The sequence below is a fragment of the Bombina bombina genome, chromosome 4, assembly GCF_027579735.1.
Source record: "Bombina bombina isolate aBomBom1 chromosome 4, aBomBom1.pri, whole genome shotgun sequence".
NCBI classification, from domain to species: Eukaryota; Metazoa; Chordata; class Amphibia; order Anura; family Bombinatoridae; genus Bombina; species Bombina bombina.
In genome coordinates this window covers 1,087,663,708-1,087,690,755 of record NC_069502.1, presented here as the reverse complement: position 1 = coordinate 1,087,690,755, position 27,048 = coordinate 1,087,663,708, and the positions used below count along the sequence as shown (strand labels likewise).

Genomic DNA, 27,048 nt, shown 5'->3' with positions numbered 1-27,048 from the left:
ATGTAGGATTTTTCCTTGCTGCAGCTAGGATTTCTTCTTTTTCTTGGTATCTAAGCATCTTGATTATTACATCCCTTGGGGGTTCTTCCCCCTTAGGCTTAGGCCTGAGAGCCCGATGTGCTCTCTATATCTGGAACTTCTCATCTCCCATTGTTCCTGTAATGTTTTGGAAGAGATGGAGTAGATATGCAGTTAATTCCTTGGGGTTTACAGATTCGGGAACTTCCTTTAATCGTATGTTGCAGCGACATGTTGCAGAGACTTGGTTCGTCATGGCATTTATTCCTTCGACCATAGAGTCCCCACTTTATTCTAAGGAGTTCACTCTCGTTCCCAGGTCTACTACTTCCTGTTTGAGATCTGATAGACTGCTTGTCACAGTTTTCTGTAATGTTTCCATCTTTTCTAGTGGTTTCTCAAAATTTGTTTTGATGTCTTGCTTTGAGACCAAATGCTCTAGGTCAGCTTTTGTGATTGCAGCAGGGTCTTCATCCTCATCTGATATATATGTGTTTGTGGATCTGGGGGTTTATCGCCCTTTAAGGGTTTAAAAAAAGAGTGGCGGCCGACTGTTTGTTTAGTATTGTAGCTTTTGTGTTCTTTTTAGCCGCCATTATTATAATCTGCCTCTTCCCTCCTGAGTGATACTTTCTGTGTGTCTCTATTACTTTGTATCAAAAGTCAGAGCAAGTGTTGATATGGTAGAAGATAGAACACCTCCTAGCAGAGCCCTCAGTCCCACTTCCCCCACAGATATATAGTATGGGAGGACACAAGTATATAGGGCTCGTCAGGCAAACCTTTTATGATCCCAGTGTTGTTGTTTCCTTTATGCTCTCAAGTGGTATTGTAAATACACTGAAGTTCATTTGCTAATATCATCAGCACATCCTGTAGATTATGGTTTTGTAGGCAATATATTTATATTAATGTTAAAGGCCCTTATTCTGCACAGCAGTTTCCAGCTAATTTGACTTTTTAGGATTCCATCTCTCACAGTCTCTTATTCTGTCAGCTTGACATGGTGGGCCACTTTCAGTTCATATTTGGCTACCCGGCTTCTTATTTATCCCATGCGGTACCTATTTTCCTGACTGATTATGCACGTGAGGTATACTCACTAGGCCATAGCTTAGGGGCTGCCGTGACCCATTATTCTGTGCCCTGCTAAGTCTAACGTCCACTATGTCCTCACATCACCTGCGGATGCCAGTCTATTAGTCTCCGGAGTATGAGTGAGGTCTTTCTCCTACCTCTTTTTGCCACAGCGTGAATCTTACAGCTCTCCTTCAGCTGCACCACATGGGGCTAGAGGAATGGCGTCCATCTTGCTTGTCTGTAGGCCTCTCCAGTCACTTCTCCAATGCCATCTTTATTGCCTCTCCAGAGCTACCGAAATGTTGCACAGCTGTTAAGGCTCCAGTGTTATCCCTAGCGATACAATATAGATGCCTATTTCACTATGTCATCACCTTTACTCTGCTATACTGCATGGAGCTAGGCACTTAAGCGTCCATTACCCAGCTCCTCCAGGCTCCGCCCCCCTAAGTAAGTTTTTAAAAGGTTTTATACTGAATTTTTAGATCACTATCTGTGCATATTTTTCTTTATAGTAGTGTCTATTACATGAAGTTATATGAATATTGATGTGTACTGTCCATTTAAAATAGGGTGTCTTGCTAAGGGGTATACTTTGCTTTTTCGTATGGGAAGGAGATGCATACATTACAAAAGTGCACAATTAAAATCGTAATTTAAAAATAAGACAAAATGAATAATTGAACCATTTGCACACAAAAATACACAGGGAAAATTTATATTCTTAAGGTTCAATCAAAATTGTTCACCAAAAATCATATTTTATTAAAAAATTTAAAATTGGTAGGTAAATTACAGTGGAATAAATCATATTTACTATGCACAGCATAAATCAAAATTTAAGTTTACTGGATGTGCAAAAAACAAATAGAAATTTGTACTTAGAAGTACAAAATACAAAGCGTAATTGTTTTTATACCGTAAAATGAGCTGAGCAAAGGCGTTCCATGGGCGTGCATGAAATTGTCTCTCAAATCCCAGCGTAATATCTAAACAGTTCTCACTCGCAAATACAACATGGTGAGCTTTCATAAAAATACTCAAAACACTAATTACCCGATGCATATGAAAATAACAGATTTTAAGGCACAGTGCACTGAAAACAACATATTTTGATTTTTATTAGGGTAATATTAAAATTTAAACATACTCCGGATTCTCTCCAGATTTACTTTTATCAAATTTACTTCATTCATTAGTTATCCTTTTTTGAAAAACATATGCAGACAGGCTCAGGAGCAACAATGTTTCAGGGAGAGTTTGCTGGTGATTGGTAGCTAGTAGCTATACACGTATACATCTTGCCAGCTAGCTCCCAGTAGTGCATTGCTGTTCTGCTTATCTAGGTGTTTAATACTCTTACAGGGGTTAAATACATTGGGGTCAATCACAATCCTTTAGGAAAAAAAACGTTTCTATCTATTTTAAACAGAAAATCGCCATTAACGTCTAATGTGGGATTTTTGTAGATAAATCATTTGAGTTTTTCTAAAGGATTATATGCAAGTGGTAATGCAATAATAAAATACTTTTCTGTCCCTCTAATTGCTTCTATAAAGCTACATGCTGTAAACAAAATACAAGGAGGTTTAGAAAGCCTTAATTAGTAAAGAGTCAATTAGTAAAGAGTCAATTGTCATATTGTGATGTACACATTTGCTTTTAAATTTGTATTAAGGGACACACGCCCATACTGTAGAATTATTAATATATACATTGATTTTTATATAGATATATTTATATATATTTATTCAGGCTATGAGTAGGGGTCTGCAGAGTTCAGGAAGGTGTTGCAAGTGGCAAAGTATAGAGGAGCTGTTGTGTTGCATTAACATAAATGATACTAAAGTTTGAAGATAATCCAGGCAATGTGTTCAGCAATATAGCAGATATAAGTGAACTGCAGAGTCCATCACAGACCTGTAAACTGAGAATATCAGTTCACAGGTCTGTGGAGCTGTCGTTGATAAAGATAAGCAATTGTTTAAAAAAAAAAAAAAATCAGGTGGTGACTAATTTGTAATAAGCAGGTAATAAGCAGGTAGGTTACACAGGTAGATATAAGGAAACACAGCAGCATAACTTACAGTTCAGTAAAAAAAAATACAGAGAGAACTGAATTCTTAAAGAAACATTAACAAAATAGAATTAATCCAGTAACAGCAGAAGCACAGGCAGGACAGGGTAAGTTGACCAGTCTGGTTGTGCCATGAAAGTTCAGTCCAAACCAAAAAAATAGCAGGCAATCCATTTCTGAATGAGAGACATGACAGCCCTAGACATAGGGTGCTTCCTCAGCCAGGTTTTCCTTGGCACTTATGAATTACACATGCTGCAGGGTGTGCTGGAAGTAACATGTATTGTGTTTCTGGACAGCTCTATTCATATTTCTCGCTGCATAACCTGCAGCATGTGTAACTCAAAAGTGTCCAGGAATACATGGCTGAGGTGGCAACCCTACCTAGACATTTGGCACTAAGGTTATCAGTTTGTATGGCACTCACATGTCAGGGAGAAAGGAAGGAAGTTTTTGTTGCTTACCTATGTTTTGAGAGAGAAAGGATCTTTGTTAGAACCACACAATCCTTAACAAATATGCTCTTGTGGCATTGAACAAGCAATTTTCTATTTTCAAGTTAGATTTATTTGCCTTCTCTTCTCCTGTGATCAGGTTATTATCTAAATGGGAGACATAAAGACATATATATACAGTATATATATTAATGTATATATTATTCATTCTACAGTATGGGCGTGTGTCCCTTAATACACCCTAATCTAACAACAACTCCAATGCAATGGCAGTTGATTCCAGTTTGAGTGTATTTAGCAGCGATGTAAAGTAAAACCTTGAACAATAGAAAAATAAATACATACTGCTTAAGTTATTACTTAGTCTTTTACTGGTCATCTAGGCAGCTGTACAACACACTTGGCATTCAGCTGGGTATGGCAGAATGAGACACACCTAAACAACACATAGCTCTTTCTTGTATATTCAAAGCAACAGGTTCAGAGAGGAGAAATATCTAGCAAATAGCCAAATCCCAAAAGTCCAGTCTAGTGAATGACAATTCTATAGTCTCAGCCAGAGGCGTAACTAGAAACCACAGGGCCCAGGTGCATGAATCTAAGAAGGGCCCCCCCACCAACCCCCCCCCACAAAAAATGTGAATTTGATACATATCTTTTATTATTATTATTTTAAACATTTAACACAGAAAAAAATGGGAATCAGATTACATGTCTGCAAAAGGAGGTACCCTGTGCCCACAGTCTGTGAGATGGTCTGACTGCCTATTACTGTATATAGTGACACTGTTTAACCCACCAGTACTGTATATAGTGAGTTAGTGACACAGTCTGTAATCTGCCGGTGAGATGGCTGGCCTAACCCTACCGCCCCAGTACTTTATAAAGTGACCACAGTAGTCTGTGACATGGTCCAGTCCCCCGTACTGTATATAGTGGTACTGTATAGTGACACTGTTCACCCCCGCACCCCTATGCTGTAGTAACAAGGTCTGTAATTTGCTGTTTCCACAAACACACACACACACACATGCATAAATACACACACAGTCACATACATACACATACATGCATAAATACACACACAGTCACATACATACATACACACACACATACATGCATAAATACACACACAGTCACATACATACATACACACACACATGCATAAATACACACACAGTCACATACATACATACACACATGCATAAATACACACACATTCACATACATACATACACACACACATACATGCATAAATACACACACAGTCACATACATACATACACACACACACACACATACATGCATAAATACACACACAGTCACATACATACATACACACACACACACATACATGCATAAATACACACACAGTCACATACATACATACACACACACACATACATGCATAAATACACACACATTCACATACATACATACACACACACATACATGCATAAATACACACACAGTCACATACACACACACACACATGCATAAAAACACACACAGTCACATACATACATACACACACACACACATGCATAAATACACACACAGTCACATACATACACACATAAACACCAATGGGTAAAACAGAAACACTAACCCCTGTAGTCAGAGACAGAGACACTAGTGCAGCAGCAAATCACACTTTCATGATATCAGTGCAGGCAGTGGCAAGTCAACGATTTTTATTGAGAGAGAAAAACATTTTTTTTTTTTTTTTAAGCTGGGCCCCCACCCTCGGGGGCCCGGTCGCAGTTGCGCCCTCTGCACCCCCTGTAGTTCCTCCCCTGGTCTCAGCATTGAAGAGCTGTGCCTTTCTTAACTAGGATACTTTTTAATCATTATGCATTCTTATTTATAATCATGAAGAAGTTTCTCTTTAAGTGCATTCTATTTATTATACTGCAAATTTTTTTTTTAATAAAAGCAAAAGCACGTACTCGTCACACTTGTATCCTATCAGGGATGTATTTAAGGCCTTTAAATGACTTCCCTTTGAAGCTAAATAAATATATTTTTTTTATTTCAGTTTAAACAAATACTACAGTCACATAAGGGTGGTACTTAGAGGTTTTGATCCAACCTGCAGAACAGCCGCAGGTATACAGGAAAGGAATTCTAGCAGAAGTGGTGTATGCTGTGAAAGGGCTATGCGATGCCTGATTTGTTTTCACAATTTGCACCACCTGGAATGCAGTTCTGATAGAACACAGGTTTTCACTTTAACTTTGAGATGAAAGACATGCTGGTGGTTATACCTTCAGTATGCTGCAATGTGCTGCTAAAATATATCCCTGCTGTTCTCCATGAATTGATTGTGAGTGTATTTGTCCTTATGCTACAGATCACTGCTGATCTTCATGGATTGACTTTGAGTTTTTAATACACAGCAATGTGCACCACCTGTGCAACCATTCCAAGGGGACACTGAGTTCAGCTTCAGCTTTAGGCTATAAAATAAAAGATGTTGTTATGTATTTGAGGTTACATTTTCAATCTGCTGCTTTCTACCACTATTATATGTATTGCTCCTTCTCTCTGTGAAATGTTGCTGATTGTTTATTTTTTTTCACTAAAATATTGTTCCTATCAATGCCCTTTTTGCACTTCTACAATTCCCTATGAATCCTTGTTATGTTTACTAGTTCGTATGCACTTAATTTGATATCAATACCTAGCGCTTGTTGCGAAGTATGGGGTCTGTTCCAGTGCATCAAAAATACAATATGGCTTTAGGCAGATTTTTGCATTTTTTTTTCTTTTCAAATTTGATGCCTTTCCAATGTATTAAAATGTCTGATTATTCTGTGGTTTATGAGTGGCTTTTTATCTTTTATCTTTCAGTAGCCTTGATGTAGGGCATGGGTGGTAAGGTAGGGTCATACAACGCACTCCTAAAAGCTCAATATTAGGCCACCATCTATGGCCTCCATTACATATTGAGCGTCGCCCGCAAAAGCCGCCCCAGATTTTACGCGATTCTGGTACTACATATACGGCGTAGCATACAAGTTACGCCCGTATATTTCACCCGTTGCTCGCAATATTTACTCCCATAGGCTAACATGGGACCGCGTCGTAAATCGGTATCCAATATCCAGCGCAAGGCCTTACGTGGCGAAAATGGAGAAATCTTACTCCATTTTTACCTCGCCATAAAAGGCAGCCGTAGCAAGCCTTGCGCTGAGTATGGGAGCACCGTAACTCCTGAAAATGCCTGCAAAAATAAACTAACACCTAATGCATGCGCAATTTCTACCTGTCAACCGCAATCCCCCACCGCAATAACTAATAAGCTCTATTAACCCCTAAACCGCCATAGCCCAAAAAGCCTATTAAATGTATTAACCCATAATCTGCCGCCGCCAACGTCGCCGCCACTATAATAACGTTATTAACCCCTAAACCTAAGTCTAACCCTAACCCTAACACCCCCCCTGACTTAAATATTATTTAAATAAATCTAAATAATATTACTATTATTAACTAAATTATTCCTATTTAAAACTAAATACTTACATATAAACTAAAACCCTAAGTTAGCTACAATATAATTAATAATTACATTGTAACTATTTTAGGATTTATTTTTATTTTACAGGCAAGTTTGTATTTATTTTAACTAGGTACAACAGCAATTAAATAGTTAATAACTATTTAATAGCTACCTAGTTAAAATAACTACAAATTTACCTGTAAAATTGTGAGGGATGCGTAAATCCCCTAGGTCTAATGTCTTTATTGGTCTCAGTTGCGGAATTAATTGTGATTGTTATGAGAATAGAGATGGTTTGTATCACTTAGGAATTTGTTACCAGTATTGTGGAAAGGCAACAGTATTACCATTGTGAGTTGATAAATCTTTTCTGAATAGACAGTAAGTTTCAGTACTGCTATGTGCAACACTAAACAGAATCTCTTGGGAATGAGAGAGGATCTCAGATAAGTCTCTGGCACAGCGTGGTAAATGCAGTGTTTAAGTGTAAAAGTTCTTCTTATTAACAATAGGTAAAGATTGTACCGTTAGTGCGCTATCAGGAACCTCTGTGGTCTGCAGCTCTCTGTGTTCGGAACAAACAGTTACGTCACAAGTGTGGGCGTGACAGGTCTACGCTGCCCGATGTTGCTAATCCAGTTCAGGGGAATTCTTTGGAGTTGTGAAAACAAACGAGGTGCCAACTGTATGATTTGTGTCCCAAATGTTGTGAGCGTGTCTGGATACCAGAGGTTTGTGCTGATAGCAATGTCCTGGCTGAGACAGGTGCAGCGTGGAAGTTGCGCTCTGAATGCAAGCGAGAGCTGACAGGTGCTGCGAGTTTGTAGTCCACTGTGCGTAGTGAGTTGAGAGCGTGTACAAAATGAAACACACTGAAGTAGAAAATAATCCTCTGAGGAGGTCAAGGTGGTAATCCTGTGTTAGGAATCTTCAGAGACTATGTAGTAATAGGAAACTGAAGAATAATAACTGTAGAGAATTGGAGCTCAGCTTAAGGTTCAACTCTTTGTTAGGTTGCAAACAAAATACTAAGCACCTGAGTGCAGGTGCGCACGGCTTATGAAGACTTTGTAGGAGGGGACTGCTTAAAGGGCTAGTCCTGACATCACCCCCTCTTCAAGCAAGTGGTCCCTGCACTTGCGGTCATGGCCTATCGGGGTAACGTCTATGAAAAAGGTTTACTAGCCTGGGTGCATGGAGGTTGGTGGAGGGTTCCCATGAATCTTCCTCATCTGAGTAACCCTTCCAACGTACCAGATATTCCAGGAGGCCATTATGGAATCGTGAATCAAGTAGTTTCTGTACTTCAAATTCATCCGACAAAGTTTGAATAGGATCGGGTGGTAGGACTGGATTAGTGTCCCTCAAATAACCTGCTGGTTTTAACAAGGAGACATGAAAGCTGAGATGAACACGTAGGGAAGGTGGAAGATCAAGAGACAAGGATTGGGAAAGGACCGATGAAAAGTTTACCCAATTTCTTAGAAGGAATTTGTAGGCGGAGGTTCTTTGTCGAGAGCCAGACGAAATCACCGACCTTATATTCAGGTGTTGGACGGCATCTGAGATTATAGTAACGGCTCTGAGTATCTTGAGCTTGTTTGATGTTTCGATGAAGAGTTGAGAAGGTCTCTTTAAGGTTGTTAGTATACTCGTCAACTAGTGGTGAGGGAGAAACTGAGTGTGCAGAGAAAGTGAATGATGGGTGGAACCCGTAGTTAGCATAGAAAGGGGTCATGTTAGTGCTGGAGTTAACTGAATCATTGTAAGCATATTCTGCTTAGGGAAGTAGGTCTGACCAGTTGTCTTGATGTTGTGTGCAGAAACAGCGGATGTATTGCTCCAACCATTGATTAACCCGTTCAGTCTGTCCATTCGTTTGTGGGTGGAAGGAAGTGCTATAACGATGGGTGATGTGTAATTGATCACAAAGTTGTCTCCAGAACCTGGAGGTGAACTGTGTTCCTCGGTCCGAGGTGAGAATTGGAGGAATACCATGTAATCTGATAATATGTTGAATGAATAGCCGGGCTGTCTCCGCAGAAGTAGGTAGTTTTCAGAAAGGTATAAAATGTGCCATCTTACTGAAAAGGTCTACAGCGACGAGGATCGTGTTGTTATTGTTAGATCTTGGGAGATCGACGATGAAGTCTAACCCTACATGTTGCCAGGGTCTCTATGAGATTTGAACAGGCATGAGGTAACCATAAGGTTGAGTAGTCTGAGTTTTAGATGATGCACACACAGCACAACTCTGGACGTATTCGGTTATAGTCTTCTTCATGTGTGGCCACCAGTAGTGCTTAGAGATCTTTTCAAGAGTGCGTTGTATGCCCTGATGTCCAGCAGTTGGAATGTCATGGTTATGATGTAAAATTTCTTGCTGTAGAGATGGAGGAACGTATAATTTTGTATCTTGGTAGTATAGACCGTCCTGGCTTTTCTGTAAATTATGTTTTGAGATACAGTCCTTGTCAATCTTAGAAGTCTTTAAGGTGCAGGAGAAGGTGCTTGAGAGACCTATGAACCTTTCCGGAGGAATAATATGTTGTACTTCAGATGGAGTTCTGTAGTCGGTGTCTTTACGAGAAAGAGCATCAGCCTTGCCATTCAGTTTTGCTGATCTATAAGTGATGGTAAAGTTAAATCGGGTGAAGTAAAGGCACCAGCGAGCTTGGCGAGATGAAAGGGTTTTACTTTCTTGTAAGTATTCTAAGTTTTTATGGTCTGTTATGATCTGGATGGGTAATGTAGTGCCTTCTAGAAGGTGTCTCCAATGTTCTAGCGATCTTCTTATCGCCAATAGTTCCTTCTCTCCTATAGGATAGTGGGTCTCAGCAGGGGACAATGCTTTAGAGTAAAAAGCTATTGGATGTATGGGTGAAGAGTCTGTGAGTCGTTGGGAGAGAACAGCACCGATCCCATAATCGGAGGAATTGACTTCTAGGATATAGGGTAAGTTGGGGTCTGGATAGTGTAGAATGGGGGCTGTTGTGAATCGTTTCTTTAGGAGTTCAAAAGCCTTGTTGGCATCTTCATTCCAAATGAAAGATTTATTGGTACCAGTTAGACGTGTCAGAGGTTTGACTATTTGAGAGAAGTTCCTTATGAACTTTCTATAATAGTTAGAAAATCCTAGGAATTGTTGGAGTTGTTTCCTATTCTGAGGCTGTTTCCACTCAGTTACTGCAGTAACCTTTGTATCTTCCATCTTGATCCCTTGTGGACTGATGTGGTAACCGAGAAAAGACAATTTGGTGGTGTGGAAAATACACTTCTCGAGCTTCGCATAAAGATGGTGTTTCCTGAGTCTGTCCAGAACAAGGCGTATATATTGAATATGGTCTTGTGGATTGTTAGAATATATGAGAATATCGTCCAGATATATGATCATACAAGTGTCTAACAAATCCCTGAAAATGTCATTCACGAAGTGCTGGAAAGTTCCGGGGGCGTTACACAGCCCGAAGGGCATAACCAGATACTCAAAATGCCCGTATCTGGTCCTGAAGGCGGTTAACCACTCGTCACCCTTCCTAATCCGCACCAGGTTATACGCCCCACGGAGATCGAGCTTTGTGAAGATGGTTGCTTGATGAACTCTCTCAATCAGCTCTGGAATGAGGGGCAGTGGGTAGCGATTCTTGATGGTCTTCTTATTAAGTTTGCGGTAATCAATGATAGGTCTGAGAGACATATCCTTGTTGCGGACAAAAAAAATCCTGGCCCCAGCTGGTGATGTTGACGGACATATGAAGCCCTTTTTTAGGTTCTCGTCGATGTACTCTTTTAAATGATCGAGTTCTGGTGTGCTGAGTGGATATAAGCGTCCGAAAGGAATTGTTGCTCCTGGTTGTAGCTCAATAGGACAGTCGTACTGTCTGTGGGGAGGAAGTGTTTCAGCATGTTTCTTACTAAAAACATCAGAATAGTCGGAATAAGCAGCAGGCAGGCTATTTAAGTCGGTCGATTGTTGTACTAGACAAATGTGGGGAGAATAGCAGGTAGATTGGCAGAAGGCGGATTTGAGAGAGACCTGTAAATCCTTCCAATTTATGGTGGGTTGATGCAACTGTAACCATGACAGTCCTAAAACAACTGGAAAGAGAGGGGAAGGCAATATATCAAACACTAGATATTCAGTATGACCTGTTGGAGTCCGTACCATAAGAGGTTTAGTGTGGTGAAGAATTGGACCAGTTTTAATAGGTGTACCGTCTATGACTCTAATAAAGACAGGTTTTTGCTTGCACTCATATGGAATTTTATTAGTTTTAACAATATTTAAATCAATATAACAGCCACTGGCACCGGAGTCAACAATTGCTTCAATGTTGATTTTCTGCTGCTGCCACTGTAGAGACAAAGGAACACGACAGTAAATAGGATTATAGCTGATTGTAGAATGTATTGTAAAAACAAGTGACTTACTTCTCTTAGACTTGATAAGCACAGGACAGTCCTTAACGGTATGGGTTGGGCTGGCACAATACATGCAAAGCTGCAGGTTTCTTCTCCGTGTTCTTTCTTGAGTTGATATTGGCCCTCTGATGATACCTAGGTCCATGGGTTCCTCAGTAGTTTTCTGTGGAGGAATAGGGTGAGAGTAGGAGGTGGCTGCTGTGGTTGGTGAGGCAGCATAGGAACGTTCAAGTTTCCTCTCCCTCAACCTCCTGTCTATTTGTATGACGAGTTTGATCATGGACTCGAGACTATCGGGCATCTCCCTTCTTGCAAGCTCATCCTTGATCTGATCGGACAGCCCTAGCCTGAATTGGTTTTGTAGCGAAACGGCGTTCCACTGGGAATCTGAACTGTATTGTTTGAATTCTGTGATATAATCTTCTACGGCTCTGCTGCCTTGCTTAAGAGCCCTCATTTTAGACTCAGCGGTGAGTTGGACGTCCGTGTCCTGATATAAATCATCCATACTAGTGAAAAAGGTTTGTAGTGATGACAGAATGGGGTCGTTATTCTCATAACACGTGTCGGCCCAGACACGAGGCTCACCCCTGAGAAATGAGACAATAGTGAGAACTCTAATTCTGTCTGTACTATAAGTCTTGGGTTTGAGGGTAAAGAGCAAATTGCAAGCGTTTTTAAACTGTCGGTACTGTTTCCTATTACCAGCAAATGTTTCTGGTAAGGAAACCTGGGGTTCCGGGGATAATTCTGAGATAGAACCCCTATGAGTGATGGTATCTTTAAGTATGCCACGGAGGGTTTGGTTCTCTAGCTGGAGCTCTCTTAGTCCCTGGGAGAGCTGGTCAACCTTCTGTGAAAGGTTGTAAACAATCTGCGGTAATTCCGCTGGATCCATTTTAGGGCTTAGTATTATGTGAGGGATGCGTAAATCCCCTAGGTCTAATGTCTTTATTGGTCTCAGTTGCGGAATTAATTGTGATTGTATGTTATGAGAATAGAGATGGTTTGTATCACTTAGGAATTTGTTACCAGTATTGTGGAAAGGCAACAGTATTACCATTGTGAGTTGATAAATCTTTTCTGAATAGACAGTAAGTTTCAGTACTGCTATGTGCAACACTAAACAGAATCTCTTGGGAATGAGAGAGGATCTCAGATAAGTCTCTGGCACAGCGTGGTAAATGCAGTGTTTAAGTGTAAAAGTTCTTCTTATTAACAATAGGTAAAGATTGTACCGTTAGTGCGCTATCAGGAACCTCTGCGGTCTGCAGCTCTCTGTGTTCGGAACAAACAGTTACGTCACAAGTGTGGGCGTGACAGGTCTACGCTGCCCGATGTTGCTAATCCAGTTCAGGGGAATTCTTTGGAGTTGTGAAAACAAACGAGGTGCCAACTGTATGATTTGTGTCCCAAATGTTGTGAGCGTGTCTGGATACCAGAGGTTTGTGCTGATAGCAATGTCCTGGCGGAGACAGGTGCAGCGTGGAAGTTGCGCTCTGAATGCAAGCAAGAGCTGACAGGTGCTGCGAGTTTGTAGTCCACTGTGCGTAGTGAGTTGAGAGCGTGTACAAATTGAAACACGCTGAAGTAGAAAATAATCCTCTGAGGAGGTCAAGGTGGTAATCCTGTGTTAGGAATCTTCAGAGACTATGTAGTAATAGGAAACTGTAGAATAATAACTGTAGAGAATTGGAGCTCAGCTTAAGGTTCAACTCTTTGTTAGGTTGCAAACAAAATACTAAGCACCTGAGTGCAGGTGCGCACGGCTTATGAAGAATTTGTAGGAGGGGACTGCTTAAAGGGCTAGTCCTGACAAAAATAAATCCTAACCTAAGTTAGAATTACACCTAACACTACACTATCATTAAATAAATTAAATTAATCAACTACAATTACCTAAAATTAAATACAATAAAATAAAATAAACTATAATACAAAAAAACAAACACTAAATTACAGAAAATAAAAAAATTACAAGAAGTTTAAACTAATTACACCTAATCTAAGCCCCCTAATAAAATAAAAAAGCCCCCCAAAATAATAAAATTCCCTACCCTATACTAAATTACAAATAGCTCTTAAAAGGGCTTTTTGCGGGGCATTGCCCCAAAGTAATTAGCTCTTTTACCTGTATAAAAGAAATACAGCCCCCCCCAACATTAAAACCACCCACACACCCAACCTTACTCTAAAACCTACCCAATCCCCCCTTAAAAAACCTAACACTAACCCCTTGAAGACCACCCTACCTTGAGCCGTGTTCACCCAGCCGGGCAGAAGTCTTCATCCGATCCGGGCAGAAGAGGTCCTCCAGCCGGGCAGAAGTCTTCATCCAAGCGGCATCTTCTATCTTCTTCCATCCGACGAGGAGCGGCTCCATCTTGAAGACATCCGACGCGGAGCATCCTTCCTGGCCGACGACTAACCGACGAATGAAGGTTCCTTTAAATGACGTCATCCAAGATGGTGTCCCTTCAATTCCGATTGGCTGATTGGGTGGTAACTAGCTATAGAACAAGCTATTATGTTCTTGCTGGTTCCCAGGTTGAGCATGTCTCTCTTTTTATTTATGCAAATTATGACTTTTTATATCTTTGCTCTCCCCAGGTACTTTAAAAAAGGTGGCGGATAGAACATGTCTCCTCCTATTTAACCTGTTCTAACTTACTGTACCTCATTCTTAATTCTGTCTATGGACAGAATGGACAGATCTGCTACTCCTCTTCCTGGCCAACTGACTTGATGTTTGGTGATTAAATCTGGTTTCACAGGCATGCTTTCCCATTGCAGGATGGTTTCGGACTCCCATTGTTTTTTTTTTCTGTAAGTAGGGGAGTTTATTGGTCTTTTCCTCTGCTTTATAGTTGAAGTCCTATAATATGGGCACTGCCATGTTGGACAAGGGTGGATGAGTTTGCTTGTATTTGCGCTTGTCTGTGCCAGTTTCATTGCCAAAAGTCCCATTTGTGCTAGAGGTGTCTGCATTACTTAAATAGCACTTTAGCACATTACTTTGCAGGCTTACCACTATCACATTGACTATAAGTGCCGTTGCTTTTCTGCACATATTGAGTTTGTTTTATTAACACTAGAGCTGCTTGTTTCCCACCTTCTTACATGATGGATAAGTCTGCACAGGTGATTTCTAAAGCCCAGTAAAAAGGGATTGCCTGGCGTTCGACAGGGTGAGCACATATAGGAGACCCAATATAAACACATGAGCTGTTGGTATCTTACACCATTGCGTCTTAAAACTATATACCCAAATACCTCGGATAGATGCTGGAGGGGTTGCGGAGAGCTGGGCTCCATGGTCCATATACAGGGAGTACAGAATTATTAGGCAAGTTGTATTTTTGAGGATTAATTTTATTATTGAACAACAACCATGTTCTCAATGAACCCAAAAAACTCATTAATATCAAAGCTGAATAGTTTTGGAAGTAGTTTTTAGTTTGTTTTTAGTTATAGCTATTTTAGGGGGATATCTGTGTGTGCAGGTGACTATTACTGTGCATAATTATTAGGCAACTTAACAAAAAACAAATATATACCCATTTCAATTATTTATTTTTACCAGTGAAACCAATATAACATCTCAACATTCACAAATATACATTTCTGACATTCAAAAACAAAACAAAAACAAATCAGTGACCAATATAGCCACCTTTCTTTGCAAGGACACTCAAAAGCCTGCCATACATGGATTCTGTCAGTGTTTTGATCTGTTCACCATCAACATTGCGTGCAACAGCAACCACAGCCTCCCAGACACTGTTCAGAGAGGTGTACTGTTTTCCCTCCTTGTAAATCTCACATTTGATGATGGACCACAGGTTCTCAATGGGGTTCAGATCAGGTGAACAAGAAGGCCATGTCATTAGATTTTCTTCTTTTATACCCTTTCTTGCCAGCCACACTGTGGAGTACTTGGACGCGTGTGATGGAGCATTGTCCTGCATGAAAATCATGTTTTTCTTGAAGGATGCAGACTTCTTCCTGTACCACTGCTTGAAGAAGGTGTCTTCCAGAAACTGGCAGTAGGACTGGGAGTTGAGCTTGACTCCATCCTCAACCCGAAAAGTCCCCACAAGCTCATCTTTGATGATACCAGCCCAAACCAGTACTCCACCTCCACCTTGCTGGCGTCTGAGTCGGACTGGAGCTCTCTGCCCTTTACCAATCCAGCCACGGGCCCATCCATCTGGCCCATCAAGACTCACTCTCATTTCATCAGTCCATAAAACCTTAAAAATCAGTCTTGAGATATTTCTTGGCCCAGTCTTGACGTTTCAGCTTGTGTGTCTTGTTCAGTGGTGGTCGTCTTTCAGCCTTTCTTACCTTGGCCATGTCTCTGAGTATTGCACACCTTGTGCTTTTGGGCACTCCAGTGATGTTGCAGCTCTGAAATATGGCCAAACTGGTGGCAAGTGGCATCTTGGCAGCTGCACGCTTGACTTTTCTCAGTTCATGGGCAGTTATTTTGCGCCTTGGTTTTTCCACACGCTTCTTGCGACCCTGTTGACTATTTTGAATGAAACGCTTGATTGTTCGATGATCACGCTTCAGAAGCTTTGCAATTTTAAGAGTGCTGCATCCCTCTGCAAGATATCTCACTATTTTTGACTTTTCTGAGCCTGTCAATTCCTTCTTTTGACCCATTTTGCCAAAGGAAAGGAAGTTGCCTAATAATTATGCACACCTGATATAGGGTGTTGCTGTCATTAGACCACACCCCTTCTCATTACAGAGATGCACATCACCTAATATGCTTAATTGGCAGTAGGCTTTCAAGCCTATACAGCTTGGAGTAAGACAACATGCATAAAGAGGATGATGTGGTCAAAATACTCATTTGCCTAATAATTCTGCACTCCCTGTATGGTGGGATTGCCCCCTATTGGATAACTATTGGTCCTCATTTTCGGGAAGGGATGCAGGGAATTTTAGTTTTGGATATTCCAAAAACTCTGAGACCCTACTCTTTTACCTTCCCTTTAAACTCCGAGACCCGATTAAAAATTCCTCCTGCTGCTGATGTTAATTGGCGTGAAAAACCTGATCCCACTGCATTGGAAGTAGTCCTAAACCCCCACACTCATAGACTGGAAACAAAAAATACAGAATCTCCTGACACTTGAAAGATATCATTATGCCCAAATAGCTAAACTGGACACACACAAGATTATGCTCCAGATGTGGGAGGGTCCTAGGTGAGGGGAGGCACTATCTGTTAGGGATGAGCTGAAGCAAAATGAGACCTGTACCTAGCTTTTTGCTCCTTCTCTCCGCATAGATCCTTTTCCCCTATTCTTCTTCTTTCACGCTCTTTTCCTCCCCTCCTTTTTTTTCCCCTCTCTCACCCCCGCTAGTTGTGTGAATATGGAAAATTGAATAAATAAAAATTGGCAAATTGTAACCATGCCAAAACCTTTCAATTGTACCTGAAGCTAATAATGTACTGTATCCTTGCCCTTCATTATTGAGGACAAATTTCTTTCTTTTAACTAAGCTTTCACCCCTGTTGTTCCTTACCTCCTTGCTATGTTACCATGATGATAATGTACAACGACAGGATAACATGTAAAATCTCTTGAAAAATGTTGAGCTTTGTTGATGAGTTTAGCACTGAATATGTACATAAGGACGGATGGCTTTCCCTGAGCCATCCCCTATAGATATTAACAGCAAGACAAACAGGTTTGCAGAGACCGGAATTAAGACTGTGGACTGCCTGGAGTGACTGCAACCTGTAGGCATATCCTTCTTTCATAGGTATCAGTTGTAACCATGTACTTGCAATACAAATGTATGTATTCTATGATGCATTATTTTTCTGTAATCTGTTTTATTCAATAAAGCTCTTTTGAAAAGAAAAAAAAAGGGATTGCCTGAATAAAAAAGTATTTATTTTTTATTTTTTTTAATCTTGGGCCATTCATATTTATTTATGAGACTATGGCTAAACCTTCTGCTACTGAATCTACTCATGTAGGGATTTCTGAAGTGTCTGACAAGCTTTGTGCGTTATGTCCTAATACTGCCTGGGCTGATAAAAAGTTGTATGCTACTTGTAAAGTTTTATGGTAGTCATTTTTCTGTTAGTCAGTTTCCTAGTTCCCCTGAACTTTCCCAAGCGTTTTTTGTTCCATCTGGTGGTTTATATCCTAACTAGTCCTAAAGCCCGTTCACACGGGCCATTTTTTGCAGTACAGCGGTCCCACCTCTTGCGCTCTCTCCCTCCCCCTCACTTTTGCTCTCTCTCTCCCCCTTTCTTTTGAGCTTTCTCTCTCCCCCCTCTCTTTTGAGCTCTCTCTCTCCCTCTCTCTTTTGCGCTCTCTCACCCCCCTCTCTTTTGCGCTCTCTCTCCACCCCTCTCTTTTGCGCTCTCTCTCCACCCATCTCTTTTGAGCTCTCTCCCCCCTCTCTTTTGTGCTCTCTCTCCCCCCTCTCTTTTGCACTCTTCCCCCCTCTCTTTTGCGTTCTCTCTCTCCCCCCTCTTTTGCGCTCTCTCTTCCCCCCTCTTTTGCGCTCTCTCTTCCCCCCTCTCTTTTGCGCTCTCTCTCCCCCCTCTCTTTTGCACTCTTCCCCCCTCTCTTTTGCGCTCTCTCTCTCCCCCCTCTTTTGCGCTCTCTCTTCCCCCCTCTCTTTTGCTGTCTCTCTCCCCCTCTCTTTTGCTGTCTCTCTCCCCCTCTCTTTTGCTGTCTCTCCCCCCTCTCTTTTGCTGTCTCTTTCCCCTTCTCTCTTTTGCTGTCTCTATCCCCCCTCTCTTTTGCTGTCTCTCTCCCCCTCTCTCTTTTGCTGTCTCTCTCCCCCTTTCTTTTGCTGTCTCTTTTCCCCCTCTCTTTTGCTGTCTCTTTCCCCTTCTCTCTTTTGCTGTCTCTCTCCCCCCTCTCTTTTACGGTCTCTCTCCCTCCTGTCTTTTGCTGTCTCTCTCCCCCTCTCTTTCTCCCCCCTGTCTTTTGCTGTCTCTCTCCCCCTCTCTTTCTCCCCCCTTTCTATCTCTCTCCCCTCTCTCTATCTCTCTATCCCATCTTCCATCGTGCGACCGCGCCCGGCCACGTCCCCTTCATGTCAGGCCACGCCCCCTTCAGGCCATTCACGCCTAGCCACGCCCCTTCACATCCGGCCATGCTCCCCGCTCACGCCCGGCCACGCCTACTTCTGCCGGGGCACAGATCACCAGCAGGGACTCAAATGCCAGGTGTGTTTGTCCTCGTGCTGTCTGTACTGCGCATGACAGCTTCAGACAAACACACTTGGCCTTTTATAATATAGTATTATGATGTCATCTCTATATTTGAGTTATCTATGCTGCCATTTTTTTTTTAAAGGAGTGGTTTAGATTTCAGTCCTCTATACTCTTTGGAGTTCAATAAATATGCACCCCATCTTTTCCAGGAATCCTCTCTACTTAACAATAAATTATTCATCATTTTGTCTCAAACTTGTTAACCGATAGTGGGCTCCCGCTTGCACACTAAAACCGCATGACTTATGTTCTAAGCACTCATATTACACATTGAAAGTAAATGGTTATCACTTGAGCGCTAACCCGACTTGCACAAAGAGGAGAACTTAGAATATCGCGATTGCGTTAACTTACTTTCCCATTGACTTCAATGGAGAGAGAAAAGTGGGGGGAAAAACATACTCGCATGCTAACCGAAATTGTCATAAGACCCCTACTCCAATAACCCCTAAACTGCCACATAGTCCACCGCAAAGTCCACACTACACTAACCCCCTAAACCGCCAACCACAAACTAAACCTCTACACTATTAACCCCTAAACTTTCACACACCCAAAGCAAGGAAACCCACTAACATCTAAACTCCCTAACCTAACACCCCCTAAGTTACCCCAAAATAAAATAACCTTACCTATAAAAAAAACTAACTACCTTAAAAAAAATAAAAACTTATCTGAAAAATTAACAAATACAAAAATGTATAAAAAAACTAACCTTGCCTTTAAAAAAAATTAACACTAAGATTACTTAAAATAAAAAACCCTAACATTACTTAAAATAACCCCCCCCCCCAATATTACTTAAAATAAAAATAAAAAACTAACATTACAAAAAAATAAACAAATTACCAAAAATAAAAAGGTATGCCTATTCTAAAACCCCATTAATAAAAAACCCAGCCGACAAAAAAAAGCTATTAAAAAACCTTCTCTAAAAAGTGCCCTGAAAAGGGCATTTGGCTGGGTATTTAGCTCTTTTACTGCCCATGAAAAAAAAAATCCTAACACTAAACTCAGCGCTCCATCTTCATCTGTCGGCGATCTTCTTATCATCATCCTGGCGGTGGTCCATCTTCTTATCTTCATTGCGGCGGCTGTCTTCATCCATCTTCAGATCTTAATCACAGACGATCCTGTTTATGTTATTTTGAATGCGAGGTACCCCTTTTATATGAAAATGTGAACATGAGAATCAGCCAATAGGAATGCAAGAGTACCCATATATAAAAGGAGTACCTCGCATTCAAAATTCAGTGTGCGACTGATAGAGGAGCAGTCCTTTCAGGCTTTTATTTATGCTAATTTTGAGATGTTTACTGTCCCTTTAAATGCTTTTATGTTTTCGGATTGTGCACGAGTGACATTTAAATGAGTGTTTGTAATACAAGCACAATGCGTGAGCTACTAATGTTTTACAATACATTTAATAATGCTTTAGTGAAACATTTTATGCAATAACTTGTAGTACCCGATTAAGCGTTATTGTTTGTGTGAGGCCCAGTGTAAAATAACATGCCACGCATTATCAGCAGTACCTGACTTGTAATGTTGGGGTCAGTAAAGCACTTTTATTGCATTAGAATGTCACTTTAATCTTAATTTTGTGAATATTTGTCAAAAGTTGTATTCTGTTTTGAAATGTTTTCTCACTTTTTTTATTTCTCTTCAGGGAAAAGCAATGGTTTTTGCTCCACCAAGAGGGAACACTTTAAACCAGTTCTGCAATCTAGCAGAGTCTTCTGGTTTTTTTATCCAAAGACATGAAAATTATGATGAACACATTTCCAACTTCCACTCCAAGGTTAGTTCTCTGCTTGTGACAGATAATACTTTAATCCACATTGCATTTTGAAGAGATCATAGTCCTTTTGGCAGGTAACAAACATTTGATTAAAGCAGTCCTTAGGTGTGCCGCTTCTAAACAGCATATTTTATATGTGATTATTTTGTGAGGTAAAACCATCTTTTATCTCCATATGTCTAGCAGGATTTAACAGAGGAATCTTCTATTAGTTTCCATAGTAAAAATAATCTTCCTGTTCATAACAGTATTATTTATGTGATGTATTATGTAAGACACATTTAAACCGCAAGTAAACAAGCATTAGCTTTTGCATGAAACAAAAACAACTTAAACGTTAAGCTAATCTAAATGCAAAAATTTGCTGAAACAAATAAAAGGCTAATGTCTAATTGTGTCATATCATACCATAAATCCTTATCTCTAGTGGCTTTATGACTGGGGTCACTTGGCAGATTCAAACTGCTAAATCTCATACAGAATTTCACAGCTGTGAGGTTATATGTCAAATCGAGGCGCTACACGATTTAGGTCAAAAGCACTTATCTGTGATTTCTAAGCTTGCTTACATAAAGCCACTGCTATCAGGAGTACTCCAGTCATTATTTATAGGTATATACTAAAGCATAATACTGAGAACAGTGTTGCATGGGAAACTTTTTACGAAACCTATATTTTTAAAATGCATAGCATTTATTGAAAAAAGCTAATATTTATTGGCTTTTTACTCTTTCTGAACATAGAGTAACATAACATGAAATATAAACATTTTCACAGTCTTATCCCCTGCTTCTTTAATGATAATCTTAAGTTTATGCAAACCTTTTTCAACACCTAAGGGGGTTATTCACTGAACCTCAGTAGCTATGTACAATTCATAAAAGCCTTTAAAGTTAATGGCCGTTAACAATTGCTAATAGCTATTGCAGTTCAGTGAATAACAAGCTAAGAGCCTCCGATATCAGAGAATTTTAGCATCTGACACTACTAAAATTTTAAACATATTAAAAAAAAAAATATTTTGTGTCTATAGTCAAAGATTTTCTTCACAGTTTGTTCTGTCAGATCAGAGTGTTAATTTGCTTCCTGGTTAGTTTTCTTTATGGGTTACAGAACAATTATTAGATAGCAAAACCATTATACAAATGAAATCTGCACCCAGCAATGCTGATCTTGGTTCAAAATTTTGTTTTTAATAGTGCTATTACTGAATGAAATAAAATACTGACTATACTGTATATTATATGTTGAAACATGACCTAGTATATTGGCTTTGTCTAAATGTATGTTAATGAACTATGAAGGCCAGGGAGGGGTTTGCTTTCCATAATAGATACCTTTTGAATTTTGGCATTTCCATTGATTCTGTTTTTCTAAATTTTGCTAGATCTTCCATAAATTAGAGATCTAGAATAATGTAGGAATAAGAGTTTTCCATTGTGCGAAAGACAATTTCAATTTTAGGTCTAGATTACAAGTGGCGCATTAACTGTTGCGAGCAAGCGATAAGGGGTATATGGCTGTCTTTATGTGTGCGACGAAAGTAGTGTGCATATTTCACGTTGAAAGCAAATGTGTTTATGCAAGACAAAAAGTTGCACAAAAAACATAAAAAGTACAGTTACACTCATAATAACACTGTCTGATAAAAATTATTTAAAAAAATATTTCATTCAAACGTTATAATGGCTCAAAGATATGAGGCCTCAGGTGTTATAAAAAAAGGGCTGCAAAGGGCTTTAATATAGAGATAGGTACATATACATGTTTAAAGATGTATATGTATTTATATACAGTATACAACAGAAGTGAGTACACCCCTGGGCAATATCACTTAAATTATTTATTTTGAATAATTTGATATTTAAGTTAAATATCAAATTATTCAAAATAAATTATCACCTCTCAATAATTGTTTTATTTCTAAGTTGACAAGCAGAGTATTTCCTATTATAAACAATCAAAACCAAATACTTTAGAAAGATTATATTGAAAATACAAGCCCCAAAGTAGAAACTTAATGAAACAAAATTGAATACAACTGTGGTCACTGGCACACAAGTTAGATCACTGAAACAAAATTAAGTACACCTATGATTTTCAAGTAGCCTAATTGCATGAGCATAGTTACCAGAACAGTCTATTTTTTTTTTACCAATGGGCAGTATCTATCTGCAAGTTTGCATCATGTCTCCAAATGGAAAAGAATTGCCAGAGGAATTGAAAATTCTGATTGTGAGACTTCACAAAGATGGAAAAGGATACAGGAAGATTGGTGACTAACTAAAAATCAGTCAAAACGCAGTTGCAGCAGTGATCAGGAGGTATAGATCGATATACAGTGCCAAAAATCAGAGCCGCAGTGGCTGTCCTCCTAAAATGACGCCACGGACAGTGTGCTGCTTGCAGAATCTAGCCCTGAAAAACAGGCAACAGGCAAGTGCTTCAGATTTGGCTCAAGGATTATCGATAGAAATTGGAGTTTCTGTGACAGCTCAGACAGTGCTAAGGACAATGCATAATATCAACTTCTATGGACAGCATCCAAGGGAAAAACCCTTGCTTGCTCTTCGGCCAAAAAATGCAAGATTAAACTTTGCTAAACAACATGAAAAGCCTGATGAATACTGGGAGCACATTATTTGGTAAGATGGCCAAGACCAAGATACAATTTTTTGGCTCAGATGGGGTGCAGCAGGTTTGGTATAAACCTGGTCAGGATTATTACAGTGAATGCATAGTCCCAACAGTGAATCATGGAGGTGGGAGTGTGATGATATGGGGCTGCATGACTGCAGATGACATTTATAGATGGCACCATGAATGCCAGCAATATACCAAAATACTGGCTGACAAGATGACTCCCAGTCTCCAGAAGTTTGTCAGAGGATGAATATTCCAGCATGATAACGATCCAAAGCACACTGCCAAAATCAAAAAGGAGTTTCTAAAGGAGAAACAACTGAAAACTATGACCTGGCCAAGTATGTCACCTGACTTGAATCCAGTAGAACACCTTTGGGGTATTTTAAAGATTATGGTAGAGCAACACAACTCTCCAGCAGCTGAAAAAAATTATCTCTGAAGAAGGGCAGAACATCTCTCCAGAAATTTGTACGACACTGGTTTCCTCCATGCCAAGGAGGATTGAGTCTGTCATTAAAAATATAGGTGGACATGCAAAGTATTGAAAAAAATAAAAGATTTTAATCTCATTAATGAAAGGTGCACTGACTTTTGTTGCATTGTTTTCCTGCTTTAGGGCCGGTATTTTTAATATAGTTAATCTAAACTGTTACGGCCAGATTACAATTTTTTCTTATGAGCTGTGCGGTGCTACCGTGCAGTTTTTTCTCACCGCTCACTTACATGCAGCGCTGGTATTGCAGGTTTTTACAAACCCGGCGTTAAAAGGTAAGAAGTGAGCGTAGAGCAAAATTGTGCTCCACACCGCACTCCAATAACAGTGCTGCTTAAGTCAGCAGTGAGCTGGTTGTACAAGCTTGTGCACAATTTCCCCATACACATCAATGGGGAGAGCCAGCTGAGAAAAAGTCTTAACACCTGCCAAAAAGCAGCGTAAAACTCAGTAACACAGCCCCATTGATTCCTATGGGGAAACACATTTTATGTTTACACCTAACACCCTAACATGAACCCAGAGTCTAAACACCCTTAATCTTACACTTATTAACCCCTAATCTGCCGCTCCCAACATCGCCGACACCTACCTTATTCTTATTAACCCCTAATCTGCCGCTCCTGACACCGTCGCCTACATTATACTTATTAACCCTTAATCTGCTTTACCCAACATCGCTGACACCTACATTATATTTATTAACCCCTAATCTCCCGCCCCAATGTTGCCGCAACCTACCTACACTTATTAACCCCTAATCTGCCGCCACCAACGTCTCCGCCACTATAATAAACATATTAACCCCTAAACCCACCGCACTCCCGCATCGCAAACACTAGTTAAATATTATTAACCCCTAATCTGCCGTTCCCAACGTCGCCACTACCTACAATTATTAACCCCTAAACCTAAGTCTAACCCTAACACCCCCTAATTTAAATATAATTTAAATATATCTACATAAAATTACTATCATTACCTAAATTATTCCTATTTAAAACTAAATACCTACCTAATAGTTACATTGTAGCTAGCTTAGGGTTTATTTTTATTTTACAGGCACGTTTGTATTTATTTTAACTAGGTACAATAGTTACTAAATAGTTATTAACTATTTAATAACTATCTAGCTATAATAAATACAAATTTACCTGTAAAATAAAACCTAACCTAAGTTACAATAACACCTAACCTTACACAATAATTAAATAAATTCCCTACATTAAATACAATTAAATAAATTTAATTAGCTAAATCACAAAATAAAACAAACACTAAATTACAGAAAATAAAAAAACAAATTCCAGATCTTTAAACTAATTACACCTCATCTAATAGCCCTATCAAAAAATAGCCCCCCCTAAATAAAAAAAAACCTAGCCTAAACTAAACTACCAATAGCCCTTAAAAGGGCCTTTTGCGGGGCATTGCCCCAAAGAAATCAGCTCTTTTTCCTGTAAAAAAAATACAAACACCCCCCAACAGTAAAACCCACCACCAACACAATCAACCCCCCCCCCCAAATAAAAGCCTAACTTAAAAAAACCTAAGCTCCCCATTGCCCTGAAAAGGGCATTTGGATGGGCATTTATCTCATTTAGCTCTATTGCTGCCCAAACTCCTAACCTAAAAAATAAACCCATCTAATACACCCTTAAAAAATCCTAACACTAACCCCCGAAGATTCACTTACCGGGAGAAGTCTTCATCCAAGCGGCAAGATGTCCTCAAGGAAGCCGGCAGCAGTGGTCCTCCAGACAGGCAGAAGTGGTCCTCCAGACGGGCAGAAGTCTTCATCCAGACGGCATCTTCTATCTTCATCCTTCCGACGCTGAGCAGCTCCATCTTCAAGACATGCGGCACGGAGCATCCTCTTCAAATGACGTCTTCTTCGGAATGAATATCTCTTTAAGTGACATCATCCAAGATGGTGTCCCTTAGATTCCGATTGGCTTTTCACTTTTACCATCAGCTGCTTTAGCAAGGCAGTGGTCGTCTTGGAGGTGTGTTTCGGGTCATTATCATGTTGGAATACTGCCCTGCGGCCCAGTCTCCAAAGGGAGGGTATCATGCTCTGCTTCATTATGTCACAGTACATTTTGGCATTCATGGTTCCCTCAATGAACTGTAGCTCCCCAGTGCCAGCAGCACTCATCCAGGCCCAGACCATGACACTCCCACCACCATGCCTGACTGTAGGCAAGACACACTTGTTTGACACTATCTGAACCAAATACGTTTTTCTTGGTCTCATCGGACCACAGGACATGGTTCCAGTAATCCATGTCCTTAGTCTGCTTGTCTTCAGCAAACTGTTTTTGGGCTTTCTTGTGCATCATCTTTAGAAGAGGCTTCCTTCTGGGACTACAGCCATGCAGACCAATTTGATGCAGTGTGTGGTGTATGGTCTGAACACTGACAGGCTGACCCCCCACACCTTCAACCTCTGCAGCAATGCTGGCAGCACTCATATGTCTATTTCCTAAAGACAACCTCTGGATATGATGCTGAGCATGTGCACTCAACTTCTTTGGTCGACCATGGCGAGGCCTGTTCTATGTGGAACCTGTTCTGTGAAATCGTTATATGGTCTTGCTCACCGTGTTGCAGCACAGTTTCAGGGTCTTGGCAATTTTCTTTAATAGCCTATGCCATCTTTATTTAGGGCAACAATCCTTTTGTTCAGATCCTCAGAGAGTTCTTTGCCATGAGGTGCCATTTTGAACTTCCAGTGACCAGTATGAGAGAGTGTGAGAGCGATAACACCAAATTTAACACACTTGCTCCCCATTCACACCTGAAACCTTGTAACACTGAGTCACATGACACCGGGGAGGAAAAATGGCTAATTGGGCCTAATTTGGACATTTACACTTAGGGGTGTACTCACTTTTGTTGCCAACGGTTTAGACATTAATGGCTTTGTGTTGAGTTATTTTGAGTTGACAGCAAATTTACACTGTTATACAGGCTGTACACTCACTACTTTACATTGTAGCAAAGTGTCATTTCTTCAGTGTTGTCACATGAAAAGATATAATAAAATATTTACAAAAACGTGAGGGGTGTACTCACTTTTGTGAGCTACTGTAAATAAACATCATTAGACATGTATATGTATGTATCTCAATGTTAAATCCCTTTGCCTGCTTTTTTTTTCTTACACCCGATTTCTCATATCTTTGAGCCCTTATAACTTTTTAATGCTATATTTTTTTTTTTAAATCATTTTTATTAGGCGGTGTTTTTATAAGTGTAACTGTACTTTGTAATGTATTTTTTATATGTTT

The 27,048-nt window shown here is 40.1% G+C and overlaps 1 protein-coding gene across 1 annotated transcript in view; it reads left to right on the top strand.

Annotated features, from left to right (window-relative positions):
* The window catches only part of LOC128657839 (calmodulin-lysine N-methyltransferase), a 307,002-nt gene that overhangs the window by 250,548 nt on the left and 29,406 nt on the right, over positions 1-27,048 (top strand). The window contains exon 7 of the mRNA XM_053712261.1: positions 20,485-20,616. Within this exon, the coding sequence (XP_053568236.1) occupies positions 20,485-20,616 (132 nt within the window). The remainder of the gene's footprint in view (positions 1-20,484; positions 20,617-27,048) is intronic.